The 22509-nt window shown below is 34.2% G+C and overlaps 3 protein-coding genes across 3 annotated transcripts in view; 1 reads left to right on the plus strand and 2 right to left on the minus strand.

Moving 5' to 3' along the window:
- LOC126779475 (double-stranded RNA-specific editase Adar) overlaps positions 1-10638 on the minus strand; it is a 33969-nt gene extending 23331 nt beyond the window's left edge. Inside the window, exons 1-7 of the mRNA XM_050503481.1 lie at positions 10521-10638; positions 9066-9082; positions 8501-8585; positions 6491-6561; positions 5521-5664; positions 1349-1511; positions 569-646 (exon numbers count right to left, since the gene is read on the minus strand). Of these exons, the coding sequence (XP_050359438.1) occupies positions 569-646; positions 1349-1511; positions 5521-5664; positions 6491-6561; positions 8501-8585; positions 9066-9082; positions 10521-10554 (592 nt within the window). The 5' untranslated portion in view covers positions 10555-10638. The remainder of the gene's footprint in view (positions 1-568; positions 647-1348; positions 1512-5520; positions 5665-6490; positions 6562-8500; positions 8586-9065; positions 9083-10520) is intronic.
- A 1413-nt stretch (positions 10639-12051) lies between these two features.
- LOC126779569 (GDP-fucose protein O-fucosyltransferase 2) lies at positions 12052-13635 on the minus strand. Its single transcript, XM_050503677.1, has one exon. The coding sequence runs from the start codon at positions 13549-13551 to the stop codon at positions 12349-12351; it is 1203 nt and encodes a 400-aa protein (XP_050359634.1). The 5' UTR covers positions 13552-13635; the 3' UTR covers positions 12052-12348.
- A 425-nt stretch (positions 13636-14060) lies between these two features.
- On the plus strand, positions 14061-20727 carry LOC126779588 (alpha-centractin). Its single transcript, XM_050503709.1, has 9 exons — positions 14061-14213; positions 14458-14522; positions 15282-15456; positions 15989-16140; positions 16475-16618; positions 16722-16887; positions 17953-18022; positions 18240-18406; positions 18815-20727. The coding sequence occupies exons 1-9, from the start codon at positions 14166-14168 to the stop codon at positions 18956-18958; spliced, it is 1131 nt and encodes a 376-aa protein (XP_050359666.1). The 5' UTR covers positions 14061-14165; the 3' UTR covers positions 18959-20727.
- Positions 20728-22509: the final 1782 nt, after the last annotated feature.

The raw sequence follows: 22509 nt of genomic DNA on the forward strand, positions 1-22509 counted from the left end.
TTGTTCTGCTAACTCTACCAATGTTACGCCCAAATATATATTTTCTATTGTTCTGCTAACACTATTGAGTTTGCGTAACATTTGGTTCGCTGGTCTAGTGCTAGCTTATAGAGTTACAGATCTCGGAGACCTGGTGTTGTTGAAGACCTGGTCGTGTTCGAAGTCATTTGGTTATTTTGACCAGAAATTAAAACTACCTATTTTTATTGCCTTTCGAGGCAGAAGAACCAACTGGTCGCATGATGATTAAGCGGTGACAGTCTGCGGTTCATGTTTTCTTTTTGTTGCCATAAGTCTACTTTTGAATCTGGTCTTTTTCATAATAAAGTCACTAGACTGCACTGTTGTGCTACCTTTGCCTGAACAAATGCAATTAGCGGGAAAAGAAAACAAAATATCACCAAACTAAAAAAAAAATATTTTTCTTTCAATAATGCCCCCTCCCTAACACCAACAATATAATTCTGTATATTTAGTAATTATTTTATATATATATAGATTTGTTTTTTTTTTGCGTTTATGGCAACTGCCTATTTTTCCTACCTCGACAGTAATATTATTAACTTACCTGGCGGTGGGGTTGCCTTATTATCTCCGGTACCATCGGGCGGCTGTATTTTCGCTTCAATGCATTGAAACTCCGATACTGTAACCAGAAAAAAACAAATGTAACAAAAAAAATGTGTATGTTGACCTTACAATGGTTATTATTAGTACCTAGTAATATTTTTATACAAACGTCATAGCGTCAGAACGCTAAAGAAGTATTTTCATTTTTGTTGCTAACTATCTATAATAATGTCCTCAAGACCGATTTCGGCCACGGCCGCCAATCTCAAGAAATATTAGCTAACTGCGCAAGACATATTACAGTGCCCGAGAGTGTGCGCAAACACAGGTGCACTCTCTATTCCCTAACTTTCATAATCCGATGGGACGGCAATCCGACACGACCGGAAAGAGTTCAGGTACAGGACTAACGGATTTACGTGCTTTTAGGCACGGAAGTCTACAACATTTCAAACTTCCAGACTCCGGGCTGTTACTGAGAATCTTTGACAGAAAAACCCAATAACTTTTTATTGGCCCGACCTGGGAATTGAGCCCAAGACCTTCGGGTCTGCGGCCTTACATCTAGCCGCTAGACCAACTGGTATCTATATTAATACTATAAAGAGAAAAGTTTTGTTATTGTTGTATGTTTGTTTGTAATGGATATACTCAAATCTAATTAACCGATTTTAAAATTTATTTCACTTTCAATGTCGAGTGGCGGTTGTGACCACTTACCACCAAGAAACCCATTTACACGTCGACACACTGTAATATAAAAAACAATTCAACTTACCCGGGTACTTCGGTGGTTCGTCGCTAGTGAAATCGGGCTGCGGACCGGGATTAGGGAGTACCCTCCCAGCTCTCGCCAGCAGGGCGCTTAAACAAGTCCTCGCCGCTGACGCTCGAGCATCCCTCTTGCTGTGACCCCAACCCTCAAATGTCATATCCGCTACCTATATCAATAACCACTTATTTATTGCTGCATAAATATATACATAATATTAACCCCAAACGTCGTTACATTAACTTGAGATTAAAAGGCTTTTTAGGGATGGTAGGGCTTTATGTAGCTTGTGATGAGTCATCATTGGCTTTTCTACCTCAAAAAAGAATGTTCGCAAATTGAACCACACATTGGATAATCTTCTCCGGATTCGGACCAGCTCTTTATTTAAGATTTACATTTCCAACTTACTATTGGATCAGTTGTTATGTTCATTCAAACTCAAAATTCTATATTTTATACGAAATAATTACACGTATTTATAGTAAAAGTGAAAATGATCGCCATTTCGGAAAAGTAATCTTTAAAAATTCGAACCGGCGTTAGTTACAGTAAACGCACACACAGAGACACGCAAGCACACAGCCACGCACGCACACAGCCACGCACGCACGCATACACGCACGCACGCACTGTCATAATAATAATCGTTTATTTGCTAGAAACGTTGCAACATTATGATGACAAATGAAAGCAAGACCGTTTGACATGTTTCGTCAATGGCTGACGTGCGAATACAAAAATATATATTTACCCAAACAATAAATTATAACATCAATATCGATATAAAACTTTTTATATTTTGTTAAATCGTGTAGATATTTAAAATAAACACAAAATCCCCTATTGTAAGAAGGCATTATATTATATAATTGGACGTAAATATATATCGCAAGGTAAGGTAAGGTAGGTTTGTTACCGCTAAACAGAAATAATTAGTAATGTTGCGTTGCGGTTTGAAGGGTGGAATGAGTTAGTACAGGCACAAGGGACATAAGATATTCGATGTAAGTGACGGTTAATATTTCTTACGTTGCCAATGGCTATGGGCGGTAGTGACCACTAAGAATCAGGTGTCCCATTTGTGCGCCTGCGCATAACTACCAGAACTTCCATGAAGAAAACGGGTACGTGTTCACTACCCGACCTGCCGACGTACCTGAACTTGAAACCATTGGAATATTCAGTATCGACATTGGATTCTTATTAATCAAATCACAATCCGATATATAATATATATGGGTTAGAATATCGATAAAGCGACAAGATGTATTTCCATAAGCAATACAGGAATACTTTATTCTTGGACTGTTAAAATCGGATGGAAATTCGACACGACCGGCGAACGTGCGTGCACAAGACCAACTGCCTTTACGGCATACCAATATGGCTATTCCTAATACATAACTATGTCTATATATTAACTGGCTTCGCACGGGTAGATAAGAAAAATGTATTTTTTATAGTATTTGCATAGAGTCCGTTCTCAGTGAGCGTCTACGTCGGGGAAGGAGTAACTGTGACAAATTTCAAGTCAATCAGATGGACAGTTTAGGAGATCTCGTGATGAGTGGTACTTCGCTTGTATATGTATCAAAGTCGTGTATTCATTATATGATAAGTGTTAAATAGTTTGTATATAAGAATGTTTTTTGTTACGTATTTTTCAGAGCGTGATTTTTGAAGTCAAGTGTTTTTTTGTTTTTATTTTTTAAATATTACAAGGTCATAATATTTTTCTGTCAGATTTTGTTAATACATAGTTACAGTTAAGTTGATGATGAAGGAAAACATCGCGAGGAAACCTGCATGTGTCTAATTTCACTGAAATTCTGTCACATGTGTATTCCACGAAACCGCATTGGAGCAGCGTGGTGGAATAAGCTCCAAAACCTTCATCTCAAAAAGGAAGATAAGGTCTTAGCCCAGCAGTGGGACATTCACAGGCTGTTAACTGTAACCAGTACACACTTATAATTTTACTACATATGATAAAAAAAAAAAATTTTCGTCTTTATATCAACAGTCAAACTATTTAATAATTCAAAGAATCTTTATTCTCAAAAAAGACGAACGTCACATGAGAACAACATGACATAAAGTTAATTATTAATTAAGTTTCTTATGTCAGTACAGTAACAGCCTGTTGATGTCCCACTGCTGGGCTAAGGCCTCCTCTCCCTTTTTGAGGATAAGATTTAGAGCTTCACCACGCTGCTCCAATGCGGTTTGGTAGAATACACATGTGACATAATTTCAATGAAATTAGACACATGCAGGTTTCCTCGCGATGTTTTCCTTCATCATCAACTTAACTGTAACTATGTATTAGCAAAATCTGACAGAAAAATATTATGACCTTGTAATATTAAAAAAAAAAAAAAAAAAAAACAAAAAAACACTTGACTTCAAAAATCGCGCTCAGAAAAATACGTAACAAAAAACATTCTAACCACGACTAAACCACGCTGCTCCAATGCGGTTTGGTAGAATACACATGTGACATAATTTCAATGAATTTAGACACATGCAGGTTTCCTCCCTATGTTTTCCTTCACCGTCAAGCAAGAGATGAATTATAATCACAAATTAAGCACATGGAAATTCAGTGGTGCTTACCCGGGTTTGAACCCACGATTATCGGTTAAGATTCACGCGTTCTAACCACTACAGCATCTCGGCTTTTAATTTCTTATGTCATCAGTATTAATTTTCCAAAATGTAGCTTGGAGCCGATACTTGAACTCGTTAATTGAGCTTACATTTTTTATAGTGGGTAGTAATTTCTTATTGTACTCCTTCAAACGTTATATCTTTTCGTGCATACTTAGTTTTAATTTTCGGGTAAAACTATAGTTTATTAATTTCACAATATTTAATTGCGTTACTGAATGAAATTTCATTAATTTTATCAAACAAATGTTCGTTATAACTATTTTAGATAATTACTAAACATTATCGGGAATCCTGTTTTTAAACGTTGATACAAATGAAATCATTTGTTCGTCAACTAACAGAGAACATGTCTGTCCCTTGTTTAGAGTTCTAGAAAATTCTTATCCGTACATTCCTGGCGTGTTATTGGTTATGATAGCTTGGTCCTCTTATAGGCATCTGCATCTTTGACAGATGATTTAAGCAGCATCTCGAAGGCACTTCCGTTCATGACTGAAGAGACCAATGCGAGAGAGGATCCGTCGGCCGCACTCCCGACAAGTGTATGCGCCCCCAGATGGGCGGGGGTTTGAATCCCGCTCATGAACGTCTAGAGCGTTTTTCTTTTAATAATTCAAACCAGGCATCGTCATGCTTTGATTGATCTTCGTTAATAAGGCGTCGCCACTTGGCACGGTCCACAGCCAGTTCCTCCCATCGGTGGCAAGGGATGTTAAAGGCAACCATATCACGCTTAGCGCAATCTTTATAACGGAGCATAGGCCACTTACCAGACCTTTTCGCATCCGCAACCTCTCCCAGTAGTATTTGCCTTGGAAGACGAGTCTGCTCCAATCGATGCACGTGTCCCAGCCACTGTAACCGTTTTTTTTTTTTTGAGAATGGCCATGATGCTAGGCGGCTGTGCCTCGCCTAGAACAGACTCGTTTGTCACGCGATCCTGCCATGTGATGCCCAGAATGTTCCGATGTAGCTTGGTCGCGGCTTTTGTAATACTCCATCTCTCTCTATTCTTGAACATTCAGTTAGAGAACTTCGTATTTAATGAGATCTATCCATCATCTTGTGGACGTTTCGATACGAGTGGAGAACATTGATTGAAGAAATAATGAATAACAGCCTGTTAACCTTCTCCTTAAAAGGAGATGAGGCCCAGCAGTGGGATATATACAGGATGTTAAAAAATTTTTAATTTACGTTCAATTTAAATCACCTATTTTAATCTTAAACTCAATAGAAAAATCACTACATATTATAAAATAAAGTCCCCCTAAACAATACCAAGTACTGCTGTATTGCGGTAGAATATCTGATGAGTGGGCGGTACCTACCCAGACGGGCTTGCACAAGGTCCTACCAACGAGTACTACCATTTATTTATTAACAGTATGTTTTCACCTGCCACTCTTTTTTTTTATATTTAATAACTCGTTATAATAAGACACACAGAACCACCGTGACGTGCACAAAGCCACCGTTTATTTGTTCGCCTATGTACTTACGGTGACAGCAACAGTGAAGCTCGGGCAGTGCGCTGGGCCCCCCTGTCTCAGCACGCAGTACGAGACCCTCACTCCAAGCTCGTTGAGAGCTGACACGGGCGACTTGCCTCCTGTTTCCACGGATTCCGCGGCCTTGGCCAAAGCCTGGCACAAAATAATTTATATATATACATACTAATATTATAAATTTGAAAGTAACTACACATTCTCGTAGCCAGGCACTAGAGATTGTATATTGTGTGAAGAAGCAAGAAGGCAGCACAACAACTTCTATACGATTTAGCCGATCGCCATTTTTTTTATATAGTATAGGACGAGCATATGGGCCACCTGAGGGTAAGTGGTCATCATGGCATTGTGAGAAACGTCAACCATCGCTTACATCGCCAATGCGCCACCAACCTTGGGAAATAAGATGTTATGTCTCTTATGCCTGTTGTTACACTGGCTCACTCATTCTCAAACCGGAACACAACAATACCAAGTACTGTTATTTTGCGGTAGAATATCTGATGGGTGGGTGGTACCAACCCAGACGAGCTTGCACAAAGCCCCACCACCAGTCGAATAGTGTTATATTTAAAGACAAGTCTACCTTTAGTCTACCAGTCCACTGTAGTCCCGACTTTGAACCGTGACATAAAATTTTTTTTTACCTTAACGCATCATCGTCTATCGGATTCAATCCAAAACATGCTACCCCTCTCCCCTTACACAAAAAAATGTCATCATGTCCAGCCATTTAGGAGGAGTACAGCGACACCGTTTATTATTACCGTTTATTTATTACCGTTTGCCCGAGGTTTCACCCGAGTAGTTCTCGTTCCCGTGGGAATACGGGGACAAAAAGCCTATGTTACTCGCTGATAATGCAGTGATAGTGGTCTAGGTGTGAAAGCGTAACAGACAAACGAAGTCACATTTTCATTATAATATCAGTTAGGATATAGAAATAACAAAGTAATTTCACCTGTAAATTCCATTTGAAACCAGCATCCAGCTGGATCGATGGAGCCGACTTCTTAGCTGGAGGTTCGTCATCTGTAAATAACAAACACATACAATAAATATATATACATATATATATATATATATATATATATATATATATATATATACATATATATAACTACTAGCTATCTTCTATCTACTAGCTCGTCTGGGTTGGTACCACCCACTCAACGCATATTCTACCGCCAAACACCAATACACAGCTGAGTTCCGGGTTGAAGGATGTATAACAGCGTAACTGCCACGAGACTTAACATCTTAGAGCTCAAGAATCCCAAGATTAGCCAAGATATGTCTGTACATCTTTCGTGTCATTTATTACGTTACGTATATTAGCAAACTGTAACCTTGAACTTCAACTATACAATTATTTTTTACTTCAATTTGTTCAGTGTCGCACATATTCTATACAATCCTTTCAAGTTCTATAAATACGTATCAAAAATTATCAAAGAAACAAATTATGAACGAAACAACGGAACTATATTGAACATATTTTATTGACAATTACAAATCATTTTGCGACTACCCGCGAAATGTTTTTTTTTTTTTTTTTTTAAATTCACATCAGACAAAGGACATTCGACGTTCATTATAAAATTAAATAATATTTTAAAATCAATTTATCATTTTTTAATTATACTCGAAGAAAATTCATTTATGTTAATAAATAATTTTTGTTGTGTCAAAAAAAAAAACAATTAAAAAAAAGAAAACAAATCGATTTCGAGCAGTTCATCATCTGTTTTCAAGATATTCGACGAGAAGTACATCACATATATACAAAAAAAACATAAATACGTTTAAAAAACTCATCGAACCTTGGAGAAATGAGAAAATATATATACGTTGCCAAATGCTGAGCAAACGTTACCGCGCTTCTTATATATTTATATATTTAATCCCCATCCTGCTCCACTGCGGATTGTTGGATATAAATCATTCATATAACCTCACTATATTTTCTAGTTTACTTTTTTATACTATAGGTAGGCGGACGAGCATATGGGCCACCAGATGGTAAGTGGTAACCAACGCCCAAAGACATTGGCATTGTAAGAAATGTTAACCATCGCTTACTTCCCCAATGCGCCACCAACCTTTAAAACTAACAAGTTATGTCCCTTGTGCCTGTAATTCCACTGGCTCGCGCACCCTTCAAACCGGAACAAAACAATACTAAGTACTGCTGTTCTGCGGTAGAATATCTGATGAGTGGGTGGTACCTACCCAGACGAGCTTGCACAAAGCTGTACCACCAGTGATTCTTAATATCCTTTTCTCGAAACTTTGTTCACATTCACACATAAGGTATATATGTATACAGTACAGTTTTCATCGGATTTGTAGCTACTTGAGATTATATATATCATATCAGGATAGATAGAGCCGAGATGGCCCAGTGGTAAGAACGCGTGAATCTTAACCGATGATCGTGGGTTCAAACCCAGGCAAGCATCACTGAATTTTCATGTGCTTTACGGTGAAGGAAAACATCGTGAGGAAACCAGCATGTGTCTAATTTCACTGAAATTCTGCCACATGTGTATTCCACCAACCCGCATTGGATCAGCGTGGTGGAATAAGCTCCAAACCTTCTCCTCCAAAAGAGGAGAGGAGGCCTTTAGCCCAGCAGTGGGACATTCACAGGCTGTTACTACATAGGATATACTATATAGGATTATATATATCATATCAGGATCAGAAATAATGCGTGTTCGAACACACTCCTACAATTTCGTCCATACACCATCATTGAAAAATAAACGGATATAACGAACCTATAAAACAGACTCCTGTGTGACTGTAGCCTTAGGATTAAAGGGATTATTTTTTTCACAAGTTATGTACAAAAAGTAGCTTATATCCTTTCTTGGAATTTAATCTTGTTTAAAAACAAATTTCATCAAAATCGGTTCAGCGGTTTAGCTGTGAAAGCGTGACAAACAGACAGTATTAAGATAATTACTCATATTCTTTTTCTTCGATCGGTGATGACGTTTCTTCGGCGACGAACGCATTATGGAATCCGTTGATGAACTCACGGATGTATTCTGTGTAATAAAAGAACACACATTCAATAAAAAAATATATAATGTACAATTTCTGTTATGGATGATCATGGGGCATATATGGATGAGCTGGGGGTAAAATATAAAGGCAGTTAGAAAGATTATTAATTTAACTTACAAGTGAGCTCTGTATAAAAATTGTAACGGCTTATAAGCCACCGATCCTGAAGTCCTGGGTTCAAATCTTCGGTCAGAATTGTTATAACACCATTAAAAATTATTGTAATTGGCAGAGTTTGTTTCAGATAGCATGTAAAGCACAACAGTTATTCAGGTGTAATCCTGTTCGATCGTGTCGTTGGATTGCCGACCTATCGGATTATTATATAATAAATAAATGAGAGAAAAGCTTTTTTTTATAAATGACAAGTGTTGCAATTTTCCTATTCTCTAAATTTATTTAGAATGTTAAATCATAATTTCATTTAATTAATATATAATATAAAAATATTATACACTTACCCAATGTTCAAAAATATCTGAAAACAAAAAATATATGTATTAACTTAATAATCTACATAAGTTTTCATTTAAATGGAAGAATAAACAGTAATTACTACATCCCTACACAAGGGTACTCATGGTATTCGGGGCACTATCAGTGAAGGTGCATAAGAAAAAACACGTACAAATGAAAGAAAAAATTATATGTACTGTAAAAAATTATATATCTGTAATTTTATACGAGCAAAACAAAAAAGTTTTTTCTAAATTTAAATACTAGTTATGCCTTTCAAACTTAAAAATCAAAGTATAATTTTAAGAAAACCAGTAATTACTTTTTTTAAATTTAATTTACATATATATATATATTTCTTATATATTTGCCGGAAGGGCAAATGACTTTACTCAACCTGATGGTAAGTGGTAGTAGAGTCTAAACGCGACGACGGCCAGTACAGTCGGGAAGAATGTTCTGCACTAGCCGCCCCCGCCTTGCCGGCCCGCATAATATATGCCGCATGGACTACACCAGTGTGTCGTGTTTAATATCTTCTAAATAGTTGATCTCTGTTAAGAAAGACTGTCACGTACTAATCCTCACAATGAAATTATATTTGACTAATAAATTAATTATGCTGACTTCATTATATTAGGAAGTCATACAAGTGAGACTAAGGCTAACTACAAACTCATATAAAAAAACTATGCATGTACGCGAGGCGAATGTCGTTTGAGAGATTCAACCGACCCCTATAAAAACAACCCTTGTCAACATCAAATTGTTTATAAAAAAAAATCTTATGCAATGAGTTTTAACACTGGCTCACTCCAGAATCATCCTGGACAATTATGTATGAACTTTTTTTCACTGGAGAAACTTGTGATAAATAGTACCAACTTGCCAAGTTACTAGTTCAAATGGCCAAATAACTTGACCATTCAGCTTGCCAATCTTCAAGCTTACCCTGGCTACTGAGAATAGTTTTCCCGCATCTGGAATTTCAGTACTTCATGAAAGCAAATTTTACTGATTTACATACCATATGTCTCTTTTCCGTGACCTTCTTTAACACCAATAGATTATTTATCAAAAAATTAAAAATTGGTCATAATTATCATTGTCCATTCATTTTGACAATACCACAAATATATATAGCATACTATAAATATATATATACAACTTAAATAAGATTATTTTAACCACAATTATATTTATAAAAATATTTTTTGTGTTATAATATATTCATTATAATTTTAAGTTCTGTTCTAAAAGAAGTTTAAATTAACTGTATAAATGATCAAATATTTATTGGGCTTTACATATTGTTTTATTCAGTTAAAAAGTTATGTATTCATTTGTATGAAAATAATTCAAGAAGGCTCTGCGAACACTTTAAAATCATCGTTTTACACGTTAAATTGAATTGAAATTTCCCCCAATGGAAGTAACGTCTAATAAACAACACTGCTTACCGTTTTCAGTAAAATCTAAGACTGTTTGATCCATATTAACCTCGCTGAATAATTTTTACGCGCACTACTAAAACGCTATTAATTTGAAGGACATTTTAACGAAACTTATGCCGCTTACAATATATGCAATTACACTTGAAAACGTAAAATATTTTAATATAATATATTGAGTAATATAATATTTGAAAATATTTACAGAAGGAAAAAAAATATGAATACTGTTTCAGTTAGCAAAGGCACTTATACAAATTAAAAAAATTTCAATAGTTAAATTATCTTTGAAATAAGCGAATGTAAACAAATCGATGACACAAAACGTTCTTTTTTTTATAAATATTCACCGGGTCTGGATACAAGTACTTTACCATTCCTAAATCATACGACTTCAAATTACAGTGCTGCCAGATATCAAAAAACTATTATGACAATCTAGTCACAAGGACTAGACATCACATTATTCTCATTCCAAGACATAATCCATTAAATTTCCTATGCGTTCTATAAATAATTTATAAATTATTTATTAAAATATATAAAAACAAAAACACGTTATGTTATCTATATATTATTAATAAATAGCGGAATAAAATAGTCAGTCAACAAAATTTAGCTCGTTTTTAATATTAGTATATTTTTTTGTTATTATTGTTTATATATAGTGATAAATTAAAATGCCTTACAGTTCGACGACGTAGACTCCCGATTACTATCTCTTTTCTCATTGACTCTCTTGATTATTTAATATTAAAATTCAAATTTTTGAATAATTATCACTATCGTCAGCTACTTTCTAATGATTCTTACCTTCTATCAGTTCATACTTCTTTCGGTTTCGTTTTTAATTTTTAATCCAAGCTGCCTGATTATGAATCAATATTCCCGAAATTATAAGAAAAGCTATCTCTAAGATTATTTTCAAGAATCGTCTACGAGAGCATATTTTCAGAAAGTTGCTAAGTCCCTAGTTTTTGTCAGTCTTGTTATTTTATGATATATGCGATATCGTATTTTTATAAGTTTATATAACATATATTTATTATATATGTAGTATGTATATTATATATGTAGTAGTATATTATATAGGTACATATATTTGTATTGTTGTTGGTACAATTTCCCGATTGCCGCCTAAACGGATTTTTGTTTAGTCCGCCTATTATTCCAACTGCATATTGTGTGGTCAATTGATTATAAATAAAAAAATAATATACATATTATAATATATACATATTATTATGGTCATGACGTTTTTGGATGTTGAATAATCGAAGTAAAGTATTAGAACAGATTGAATTGTTGATTGGTAGATAGAAAAGTATTAATTAAAATGTCAAATTGTGGATAAAATTTATTTGTCATTGTTAACAATAAGAGGAAAAATGCAGATATAAATTCATTCATTCATTCATCTAATTAAATAATTGTATATTGTAGTAGTTTAAGTACAAAGAAAAACACAACTTTTTTATACATTTTTATTCATATATTAATAACAATATTATATTATGCATATTCTCAAAAGTATAATATATATATAAACTAATTATAGTATTTGTAAATTATATTTAAAATCTTTGGTTTACAACTTAAAAATAATTATGGCACATTTTAAAAAAGACTAATTGGAATTTATTACGTTTCTACATTAATTAATATTAAACATAAGTGAGCTTATTTTAATTTCACAATCTTACAGCGAAGCTAATTTTACAAGATATTGCTACCTCTATTTCATTTCATGGGGTTAAAAAAGAAAGCAAGTGTTACAGTGCACAGTTACCTTAAGGATTGAGAATTGGTTTTCTAATCAAAAGACAAAATTTTGTAATCAACAGACAATTTTCCATTTTGAAGGACGTTCACATCTACCATTATCAGGACATAGCCTATTAAAAGTGGTCGAACTGTTAAAACCTAATATTTCCCTTTCTTCTTGTATCCTGAATGTAAATGTACTTTCATGTGTTCCAATAAAGTATGCGGCATGCGAACATATTATCTGGTCTATGACAGCAACCCCGCCATCTTTATATTTATTTAACTGTGATTGTGTCGGTAAATAAAAATGGACCTTATAACCAATATCATTGAGTTGTTTTTCCAAATTTATGATTTCAGACTTCTGAGCATCCGATGCTATGAAAATATCAACAACTTGTGAGTTGTAGGTTTTGATAGCGTTATCAATTTGTTTCACCGTTCCTTTTATTGATGGTACATCTTTTCTACATGATCGAGCAAAATCCTGTCGTCTCCAATGAATACTTATATATGTTGTACACTTTTCATTATTGCAATCGAAGTGTTTAGAAATGAATTTTTTAGCTATATTAATGAGATTTTTATTAAATTTCATGCTTCGTCTGCAATCCCAAAACTTTTTAGTGCCATATTGATCATGTAATGGAATTTCACCATGAGCGAACATGACAAACTTATCTGATGGGTTTAAAGATATCAATTCCCATAAATTTGATACTCTTCCTTGATATTTTACACATATTGTTTCCTTTACTGTGATATTTTTATATCCCCAAAAACTGCTACCATAATCACAGTTCCCTTCAATCTCCCATTTATCTCTAAATTCACCGTTTTCAAATGCATCTGGAAAGTTTTGTAATACATATAGACGATCAATCGTAAAAATATTCGAATCTATTTTCGAAAACACTTCATGTAATTCCACTACTGGTGCGAATTTTTTTAAGGATTTCACATCAAAAAAGTGACTCCAATATAACGGATAGGCATTTTGTTTTGCTTTCCAATGGTACAAATTATACCACGGCGGCAAAATCAATTTCCAATTTTTATGATGTTGTCCAGCCTCGGATAGCATGATTGCAAATCTCATATAGACGTCCCGTCTTAAATTGAACCCTTCTGGTGGGTTTACATCGTACATAATAAACTTTTCATTTAGAAAAGCTCCATCACAAGTTTTTTCTTTTAAATCACAGTAGCCGTCGTTTTTTTCTGCGGTCGTTAAAATAACACAAAGGAACAGAAGACTCAAATTAATCATCATATTTAAGGAGATAGAAAAGTAAACTAAGATAAATGTTAATTAAATATTTAAGCTACACGGTATACCTACACCTAAAAAAATGTATGAATTTAAAAACAAATGACAAGTTTTGTAATTGCTGGAGGGTGTCTAGATAATGAATTATTACCGATTTTTAATGTCGGTGATTTCATAGAAACTGGTGCGATTCAATTTCATAGTTTTTACTTTTTTCAATAGTAATGAAAAATTATACGTTTTATTATTTGGATAGATATATTACTATATCACTTTAAATAATTATCAAAAGGTATCGTAGAACGCCAAGTTGCAAAAAGCAAAGAAAAACTAAAACATTGGTGAGAAATATTGATATAAAATAAAAATAATCTAGCGATACATACATAAAATATATATTTTGAAAAAAAAAACCTTTTTTTCAAACCCAAAAGAACTGTACTTTTTTACCGATTAAAGTGAACATATTACAAAACATCATTATTATTCGATTAATTATAATAGCAATACCGAAATACTGATGTCATAGTTGAAAGCAGTCCGAATGAGTATTTTAACAAAAATAAAATAATAAAGATCTTGTATAGTTTGTTAATTATTAGCTCTTATTAATAAAAATGGAACTCAACGATGTCATCGTGAATCAACCTGTGGTTATAGATAATGTAAATAAATTGCATATGACATACATAACGATCGATTTTTTGCCGTATTGCTGTTTTCATTTTTCGTAATTAATCTATTATAGTGACTAATAACATTATTAAAATCTTAATAATCTCTCAAGCTACAGTTACGTGAATAAATTTTACATTAAATCATTTTCTTCTTGATAATGTTAACGACTAATGACTCATGACTAATATGAACAGTTGTTGAACTTTTTTTATTTAAGTACTTTCATTTTAGGGTTCCGGAGTAATTAAAGCCGGATTTGCTGGTGACCAAATACCAAAATGCAGGTTTCCAAACTAGTGAGTATGGCTTTATGCTAATTTTCATTGTGTTCTATATTTGGGTTAACCTGAACATCATAATATAAAAAGAATCTTATGTATCCTTTATAATATTAATTGAAGTGCCACGTTGGTCCAGTGGCTACCTTATAACGCTGCAGATCCTTATGGAACCCAGGAGGGGTCAACCGGGTTCAACCGCTGGATAAGGTTTCTGTCTTGAAATTATCAGTCTAATCTGTATAATTCCTCGGAATTCGACATTTATTGGGCGACATTTACTTACTATAATATCTTATGGCCCTCTAGAGTTAGGACCATGAACTAAGCTGATCAAGTGAACATGAAGATGACATTTCTAATAATGTAATCTGTATTCTCTATGAAACTATATCTAAAAAAAAAATATACAATAAGTCTAATATTTATCATAAAGAAAAAATTGTGACCAAATTGAACAAAAATATTCATAATAAAATTTTAGTTAATCACTTATTTCCTTTTCACTTACTTTATTATTCCACCAACCCGCATTGGAGCAGCTTGGTGGAATAAGCTCCAAACCTTCTCCTCAAAATGAGGAGAGGAGGCCTTTAGCCCAGCAGTAAGACATTCACAGGCTGTTTCGGTGTTTCGGACTTATTTTCAACAATATTTTCTTTATTCATATTTGTCTTAAATTATTTAAAATTACAAACACAATTATTATAGTAGGTATAAAAATAAATAATCAAAAATTTATATAGATATACAAAAACAAAAAAATAAAATTTTCAGTATTGGTCGTCCAAAACATGTTCGTGTAATGGCGGGCGCGTTAGAGGGAGAGTTGTTTGTGGGTCCTCGTGCAGAGGAACACAGAGGACTTCTCAGCATAAAATACCCTATGGAACACGGAATTGTTACAGATTGGAACGACATGGAAAGAGTCTGGAATTACATTTATAGTAAAGTAAGTACAGAATATATATATATTATTATATTTAAAACTAGCAATACAGTTTCACCGTTGTGGAATTTGGTTTATGACAAAACTTCTTCAAAATCTGTCATAAAGCATATTCAATTTTTTTAGATAGCAGCAATAGTCTAATATAAAAATAAGTTTGTTTTAGTTTTGTTAATTAATATTAACTTAAAAAGTGGCAATTATTATGAAATCACAAACAGACATATATATATGTAGGCAGACTGGTATTAACCATCTTTTATATCATCACTGGCAAGTTTATCTATTATTTTACTACTCAGCGCTAGTTTACAAATGTGGTCTTATTGCTGCCTAATCACTTCCATATAATTTTATTGAATAAAAAACTAGTATTAACTATATATAGGCAAATTTACATAAGCGTATATACCTGTAACTAACACATGCGTAAACTCATATATTTAAAACAATTTAGTGGTAGGCTGTATTGAATGTTCAGTAAAGATGGCAGATTTTGGACACATTGTTCACTAATGCTGTCCTTTTTTCCCAGGATCAATTATCAACATTCTCTGAGGAGCATCCAGTATTGTTGACTGAGGCACCTCTCAACCCTCGTCGTAATAGAGAAAAGGCTGCTGAAGTTTTCTTTGAAACATTCAACGTACCTGCCCTGTTTCTATCGATGCAGGCCGTTCTTAGTTTGTAAGTGAATGTCTCTTTACTCATGCAGTAATGTCCCACTGTTGGACATGTTTCATATACACACATGTAGAATATCTGATACCTGAGGGCTTTCACACAATAGTTTTCATTTCCAAATTCTTATAATCCAATAGGATGGCTTAGGAGCAACGGCTTCACATGCTTTCTCCTGAGTCTACTGATAAGTTCCAAACTCAGTACTAAGTTTTCTCAACAGAAAATAACTTTTTATTAGACCAACCTGCCGTTGGAAACCAGGACCCAGAAGGAGGCTGTCATGCTAATATAACTTTTCATATTAACTATAATAACAGCTTGATTTATGTTTAAATAGATACGCAACCGGACGTACAACCGGCGTTGTCCTAGACTCTGGGGATGGTGTGACTCACTCGGTGCCGATATACGAAGGGTTTGCGATGCCGCATAGCATCATGAGGGTCGACGTGGCTGGTAGAGACGTTACCAGATATCTGAGGTATCTATTATATAAATACTAGTTTTCTAGTGTAGTTCGTGTGATAAATAAATAAATAAAAAAAATCCGTATTCAAATTTTAAAAGATTTTCGTTATTTACAGGCTCCTCCTACGTAAAGAGGGCGTTAATCTTCGGACCTCAGCGGAACTAGAGATCGTGAAGGCCATCAAGGAAAGGGCGTGCTACCTCTCCCCCAACCCTCTGAAAGAGGAAGCTCTTGACTCAGAGAGGGCGCACTACACGTTACCGGACGGCACTCAGCTGGAGGTAAACTATTCAAGCTTTAGGGTTAGCGTAGTGACAATCCACCCGGTCAAGGTAGCAAGAGATCCCGTGGCGCTCCTTGTTAAGACGGAAAGGGTACCGCTGGTCTTTAGACCCACATAACCCCCCACTGTTTCCGTGGGGGAAAAGCGTAAGGCGTTTCTCCAGCGTTAAAAAAAAAACAAAGTGATAATCCACCCGCCATTATTAAAGATGGCGATAATACCGACTCGACAATATATAATATGACCGTTTATACCCTTTTCCTATATATGATGGGTAAAGAGAAATACACACACATTGAATTGAAAACGGGCCGGTTGGCGTGATTGGTAGATACTTGCCTTTCACGCCGAAGGTTGTGGTTTCGTTTCCCACCCAGGACAGACATTTGTGTGCATGAACATATCTGTTTGTCCTGAGTCTGGGTGTAATTATCTATTTTAGTATGTATTTACAAAAGAAAAGCAGTATATGTAGTATATCAGTTGTCTGGTTTCCATAGTACGAGCTCTGCTTAGTTTGGGATCAGATGGCTGTGTGTGAATAATGTCTCAAAAAAAAATAAATGATCTTCATTAAGTATGTTTTGAAAAATAGACATTTTGAATGTCAGAGCTATTAAAACTTTGGAAGTTAAATTGAAATGGATATTAATAGTTAAGTGTAATTGTTTGTAATATATATATGAACAAAGATATATTCATCAAAAAGATGAGCCGAGCCGAGATGGCCTAGTGGTAAGAACGCGTGAATCTTAACCGATGATCGTGGGTTCAAACCCGGGCAAGCACCACTGAATTTTCATGTGCTTAATTTGTGATTATAATTCATCTCGTGCTTGACGGTGAAGGAAAACATCGTGAGGAATCCTGCATGTGTCTAATTTAACTGAAATTCTGCTAATGCTCCAAACCTTCTCCTCAAAAAGAGGTGCGGAGGCCTTTAGCCCAGCAGTTTGTACTGACTATATATATATATATTTGATAGCATTATGAGTTTAAGGTGCCTTTTCACCTATTAAGCTAAAACAGTGCTTAAATTAACAAATTAATTGTTATTATATAGATCGGTCCAGCAAGGTTCCGAGCGCCTGAGGTGTTGTTCCGGCCTGATCTCATCGGTGAGGAGTGTGAAGGTATGCTTAACCATTAATACTTTAAATTAGACAACAACAGCCTGCTTTGAGAAAGAAAAGGGGGTATTTTGATCAAGAGTAGATGATGAACTTTCAGATGTATAGTAAGCAGAGCATATGAGCTTGTGGAATTCCCACTGTTGGGCAAAATTATTTAAATTATCTGATTAGATAATGATTTTAACAATGAGATGATTTATACTTAATATCATTCCAGGTCTCCACGAAGTGTTGATGTTCGCAATCCAGAAGTCAGATATGGACCTGAGGAAGGTGCTGTACCAGAACATAGTCCTGAGCGGGGGCTCCACGCTGTTCCGGGGCTTCGGAGACCGTTTGCTGGCGGAGATACGCAGGCTCGCACCCAAGGATATGAAGATCAGGGTATGTATGTAGGGTCCATATTATTCAATTAATATGTCAAATGTTCATCACGTGATAAATCTAATCCTTTTTTAAATTATTCTATCTATTATAGGATGGATGGAATGATCCATCTGGTGGTAAGTGGTCACAACTGTCCATAGACAGAAATATTACCCATTCCTTACATCACTAATGCGTGCCGAAGTTATTTCTCTCGTGCCTGTAGTTACACTGGCTCACTGACCCTTCAAACCGGAACACAACAATACTAAGTATTGCCCTATTTGAATTTGGGCAATTGGATATGCAATGAGTGGGTGGTATCTACTCTACAGAAGGCCCTACCATAAAATAACGTATTTACAGATGACCCAAAAAAACTAATATTTCATACATTCTCATTTAAATAATACATTAATATTTCAGATCTCAGCACCTCAAGAACGTCTGTACTCCACATGGATAGGGGGTTCGATTCTCGCCTCTCTGGACACCTTCCGGAAGATGTGGGTGTCCAAGCGGGAGTATGATGAAGAAGGACACAGAGCGGTTCACCGCAAGACATTCTAAACTAACCATACTCGAATGCAAATAATAATAATACAGCTATTTTGTTTTGCTATTACAAAGCGAAATTCAAATGTAGCTTCTAAATTGCTGAATCGATTTTGATGAGGTGTCATTCCAAATGTTTGTAACGAGAAATGATAAGGAATTTTGTCGTGAGGCAATCTCGACTTATACTAATTGATAGTTGGACGCTTATATTTATATATAAAGGTACCTTTTTCTTATATTTATATATAAAAGTTCTTCGAGATTATATTTTATCTGTGCTGTTATTTTCTTTTTTTAATCTGTCCATTATGTTTTGGTTTGGTTGGTACAGATTTTGTATCATCAGATTATAGAAGATTGCTTAAAATTTGGTGTAGTGTTTTAAGTGGTATGTGTAAGCAAATGGTAAGCTGTTGGTGAAATGTCAACTCCATTACTGGAAAGAATACTTTTCGGTCAATAGGTAATCTCCCACATTAGAGCAGAATAGTGGAATAAGCTTCAAAACTGTCTCTAAAAGGAGAGGAAGCCCAGCAGTGGCAGATGCTGTTACTTAATTATACTCGGACTTTACCTATAAATGTTGCTTAGGTGGTTAGTTAAATAATGTTTTGTCTTCTTCTTTCGAATGACAAATCAATGATGATTGAAAGGGAGATATCATATAACTACACAGCCGCAATGTTTATAAATAAGCTATAAGGAACTATGTATGTATAATTTCATCGTCATGCAGGAGATGGAATGAATATATACACAATTGGACTGTCTACCGTATTCTCCTGTTAAAATTGACATGTACATAGTAACTATGTCATCGCTCAAATAATTCAAATATATAAATACACAAAAACAACCCAGGTAATACCATTTTCTTCATTTTTTATTCAACTTTTCTTTTGTAACTATTGCAGAACTTCAATGTTATTAATAAAATTGGAAATAATAGTAGAAAACTATGTTCAATAAATTCATTCATATAAATTTTCAATAATTATTATTGTCGGTTCACATTCACAGTCAGAAAATCATAATAATACCGTTCAAATGAATATTGATCTTCGTTATTTATTATTATTTAACCGACAGATTAAAAACTTTAGTTAGTTAGTAATTATCGACTTATATTTAGCTTGCTGAAGCAGTAAATTCGTTTATATTAAATATTAAATTCAAAATACACTTATATCGAGTAGGCCTTAACGAGCACTTTTGAATTATTGTTTTACAGAAGATGTTGAATGTACGGCTACCACCGGTTCTGATTATACATACAAAACCCATTGAGAATTTCAATAGTTAATCTTCTACCAATTAAACTACGAAACCAATGCAATTTATATGTGACGGAAGTAAAACGTTTTATACCACAGTTATATGGAAAAAAAATTACACTCCCACAGTTAAAATAAATCAAAAATAACTTAACCGCACTCAAGTTTGAATATTTCGTTTAGGATAAGTCTAATGACAGCTGTCTTTATAATTCTAGGTATTATTATTTATTTTGCATCTTAAAATAACTAAAACTATGAATTATGCATGTAACATGTACTTGTTTTGTATTAAAACTAATTCCATTTTACATGTTATATAATAATTTACATGGTAACACAAACATGCACATTTTTATAATTGGCATAATATGCTGTTATGATATTAAACATGTATATGCATGTTACATGCAAATGCATGCGTTAGATTTAAGTGTAAGCGAGCAAGATATAAAGTATTTAATGTTGAGAGATTTTTTTGTATTCCAATAAATTATTTTTAACTCATTTGTTTTTTTTTATAACAAAAATAAAATATATTTTATTTTTATTTCATCTACCAATTAAATCCGGCAAGCTGCCTGACTGTTTATATAATAATACACGGTGGACGGTTGTACGGTATGGAAGTTGCACTGCAGCGCCATCTAATGGCGACGACAAATAGATATTGTTCTATACCTTTACAAAAAATACACGTATGTGTCATTTAAAAAAGCTGAGATGGCCTAGTGGTTAGAACGCGTGAGTCTTAACCGATGATCGTGGGTTCAAATCCGGGCAAGCAGCTCTAAATTTTCATGTGCTTATAATTCAACTCTTGCTTAACGATGAAGGAAAACATTGTGAGGAAACCTGCATGTGTCTAATTTTACTGAAATTCTGCTACATGTCTATTCCACCAACCCGCATTAGAGTAGCGTGGTGGAATAAGCTCCAAAACCTTTTCCTCAAAAAAAAAAAGGAAGAGACTATAGCCCAGCAGTGGGACATTCACAGACTGTTACTGCCAAATTTTAATAATCGGTTAATATTTTGACGAGTCTTAATTACCGAGTCTTAAGTCTGTATATTCAATTATATTGGAGCAGTACCGGCTCTATAGTTAAGTGAAGTCACTTGCCCCAAAGGCCCCGAAATACGAATTACAATTTAAAGCGAAATAATATGTTGTTATCTTATGACTTATCAACACAATAGCCGAGGTCTTACAGTTTTCCAGATAAGTTGATAGAATGACTTGCGTGATTGTTGAGATCAAGGTTATGGCTATGGCGCGATTTAGTTAAAAAACAGGGAGCGCCGGAAAACATGTGTTGGAAATATTTATTTATGTACTTTAATTAATATATTTAATAATTCTATAGTCTATATAGTATTCGATTTAATAAAAAATATAAAACGGTTTCAGAACGTCATTGGTGTGTTTGGTAATAAAGAAAAAAAAATATTTTCCCGCGCTTTTATAAAAAAAGAGAGTTGAACGTCTGTCGTCGAATTAACAATATACGATATTTTGTTTTAAATAAATTCATAAAGATCTGATAAGTTTTTTATATTACAGATATTAAAATTTGTAAGAAATAATAAGATTTTTTACTTGTATTGGTGTATTTATTACATAATTATGATAATACTAAGCTATATGTTATCGATTATGTCTAAATTCGAATTTATAATTTATTATATTTATATAGTATTATTAAATATGTTTTTCTATGTGCCTTAACGCCTGAAATAATTATAAAAAACATAACGAAATACGATTACGATACGTACCTGATTCAATACCAATCCAACTTTGAATATTCTAAATTTATTCGGATGGACCAAGCCGACAGCGTTACCATATACCGTAATGTCAAAACCAAATTTAACCGTAAACTTTTATATCAGGGTAAGGGCACTTTTGTACCCTAGTACAAAAGTATCTTAAACTAAGATAGTGGCGTTGTTCAGGGCGTCGACCGTTATACGGCCCGCTCTGAAACCACCTCGGCAGCGTGGTCGGCACCATTCCTTCCGCCGGTCTGCGAGAGGTAAAGATCTCGAACTGGTTGCAACAGTGATCCGACAGATGTCATTTGCAAGATTTTATCTTAATAAATAGGCTTCTAATAAACAAATTAAAGGATAAGGCCATTATCTATCTAATATTTATTGTAAATATTGTCCATCTTTGATGTATTTTTTTTTAATTTGTCATTTAATGACGTGGCAAAGATTACAAAACGTATTATTTAAATATGCTACAAGTTTGTTTGTGCATTTTCTTAAAATACGAATGCT

This window comes from Nymphalis io, chromosome 29 (genome assembly GCF_905147045.1).
Source record: "Nymphalis io chromosome 29, ilAglIoxx1.1, whole genome shotgun sequence".
NCBI lineage: Eukaryota > Metazoa > Arthropoda > Insecta > Lepidoptera > Nymphalidae > Nymphalis > Nymphalis io.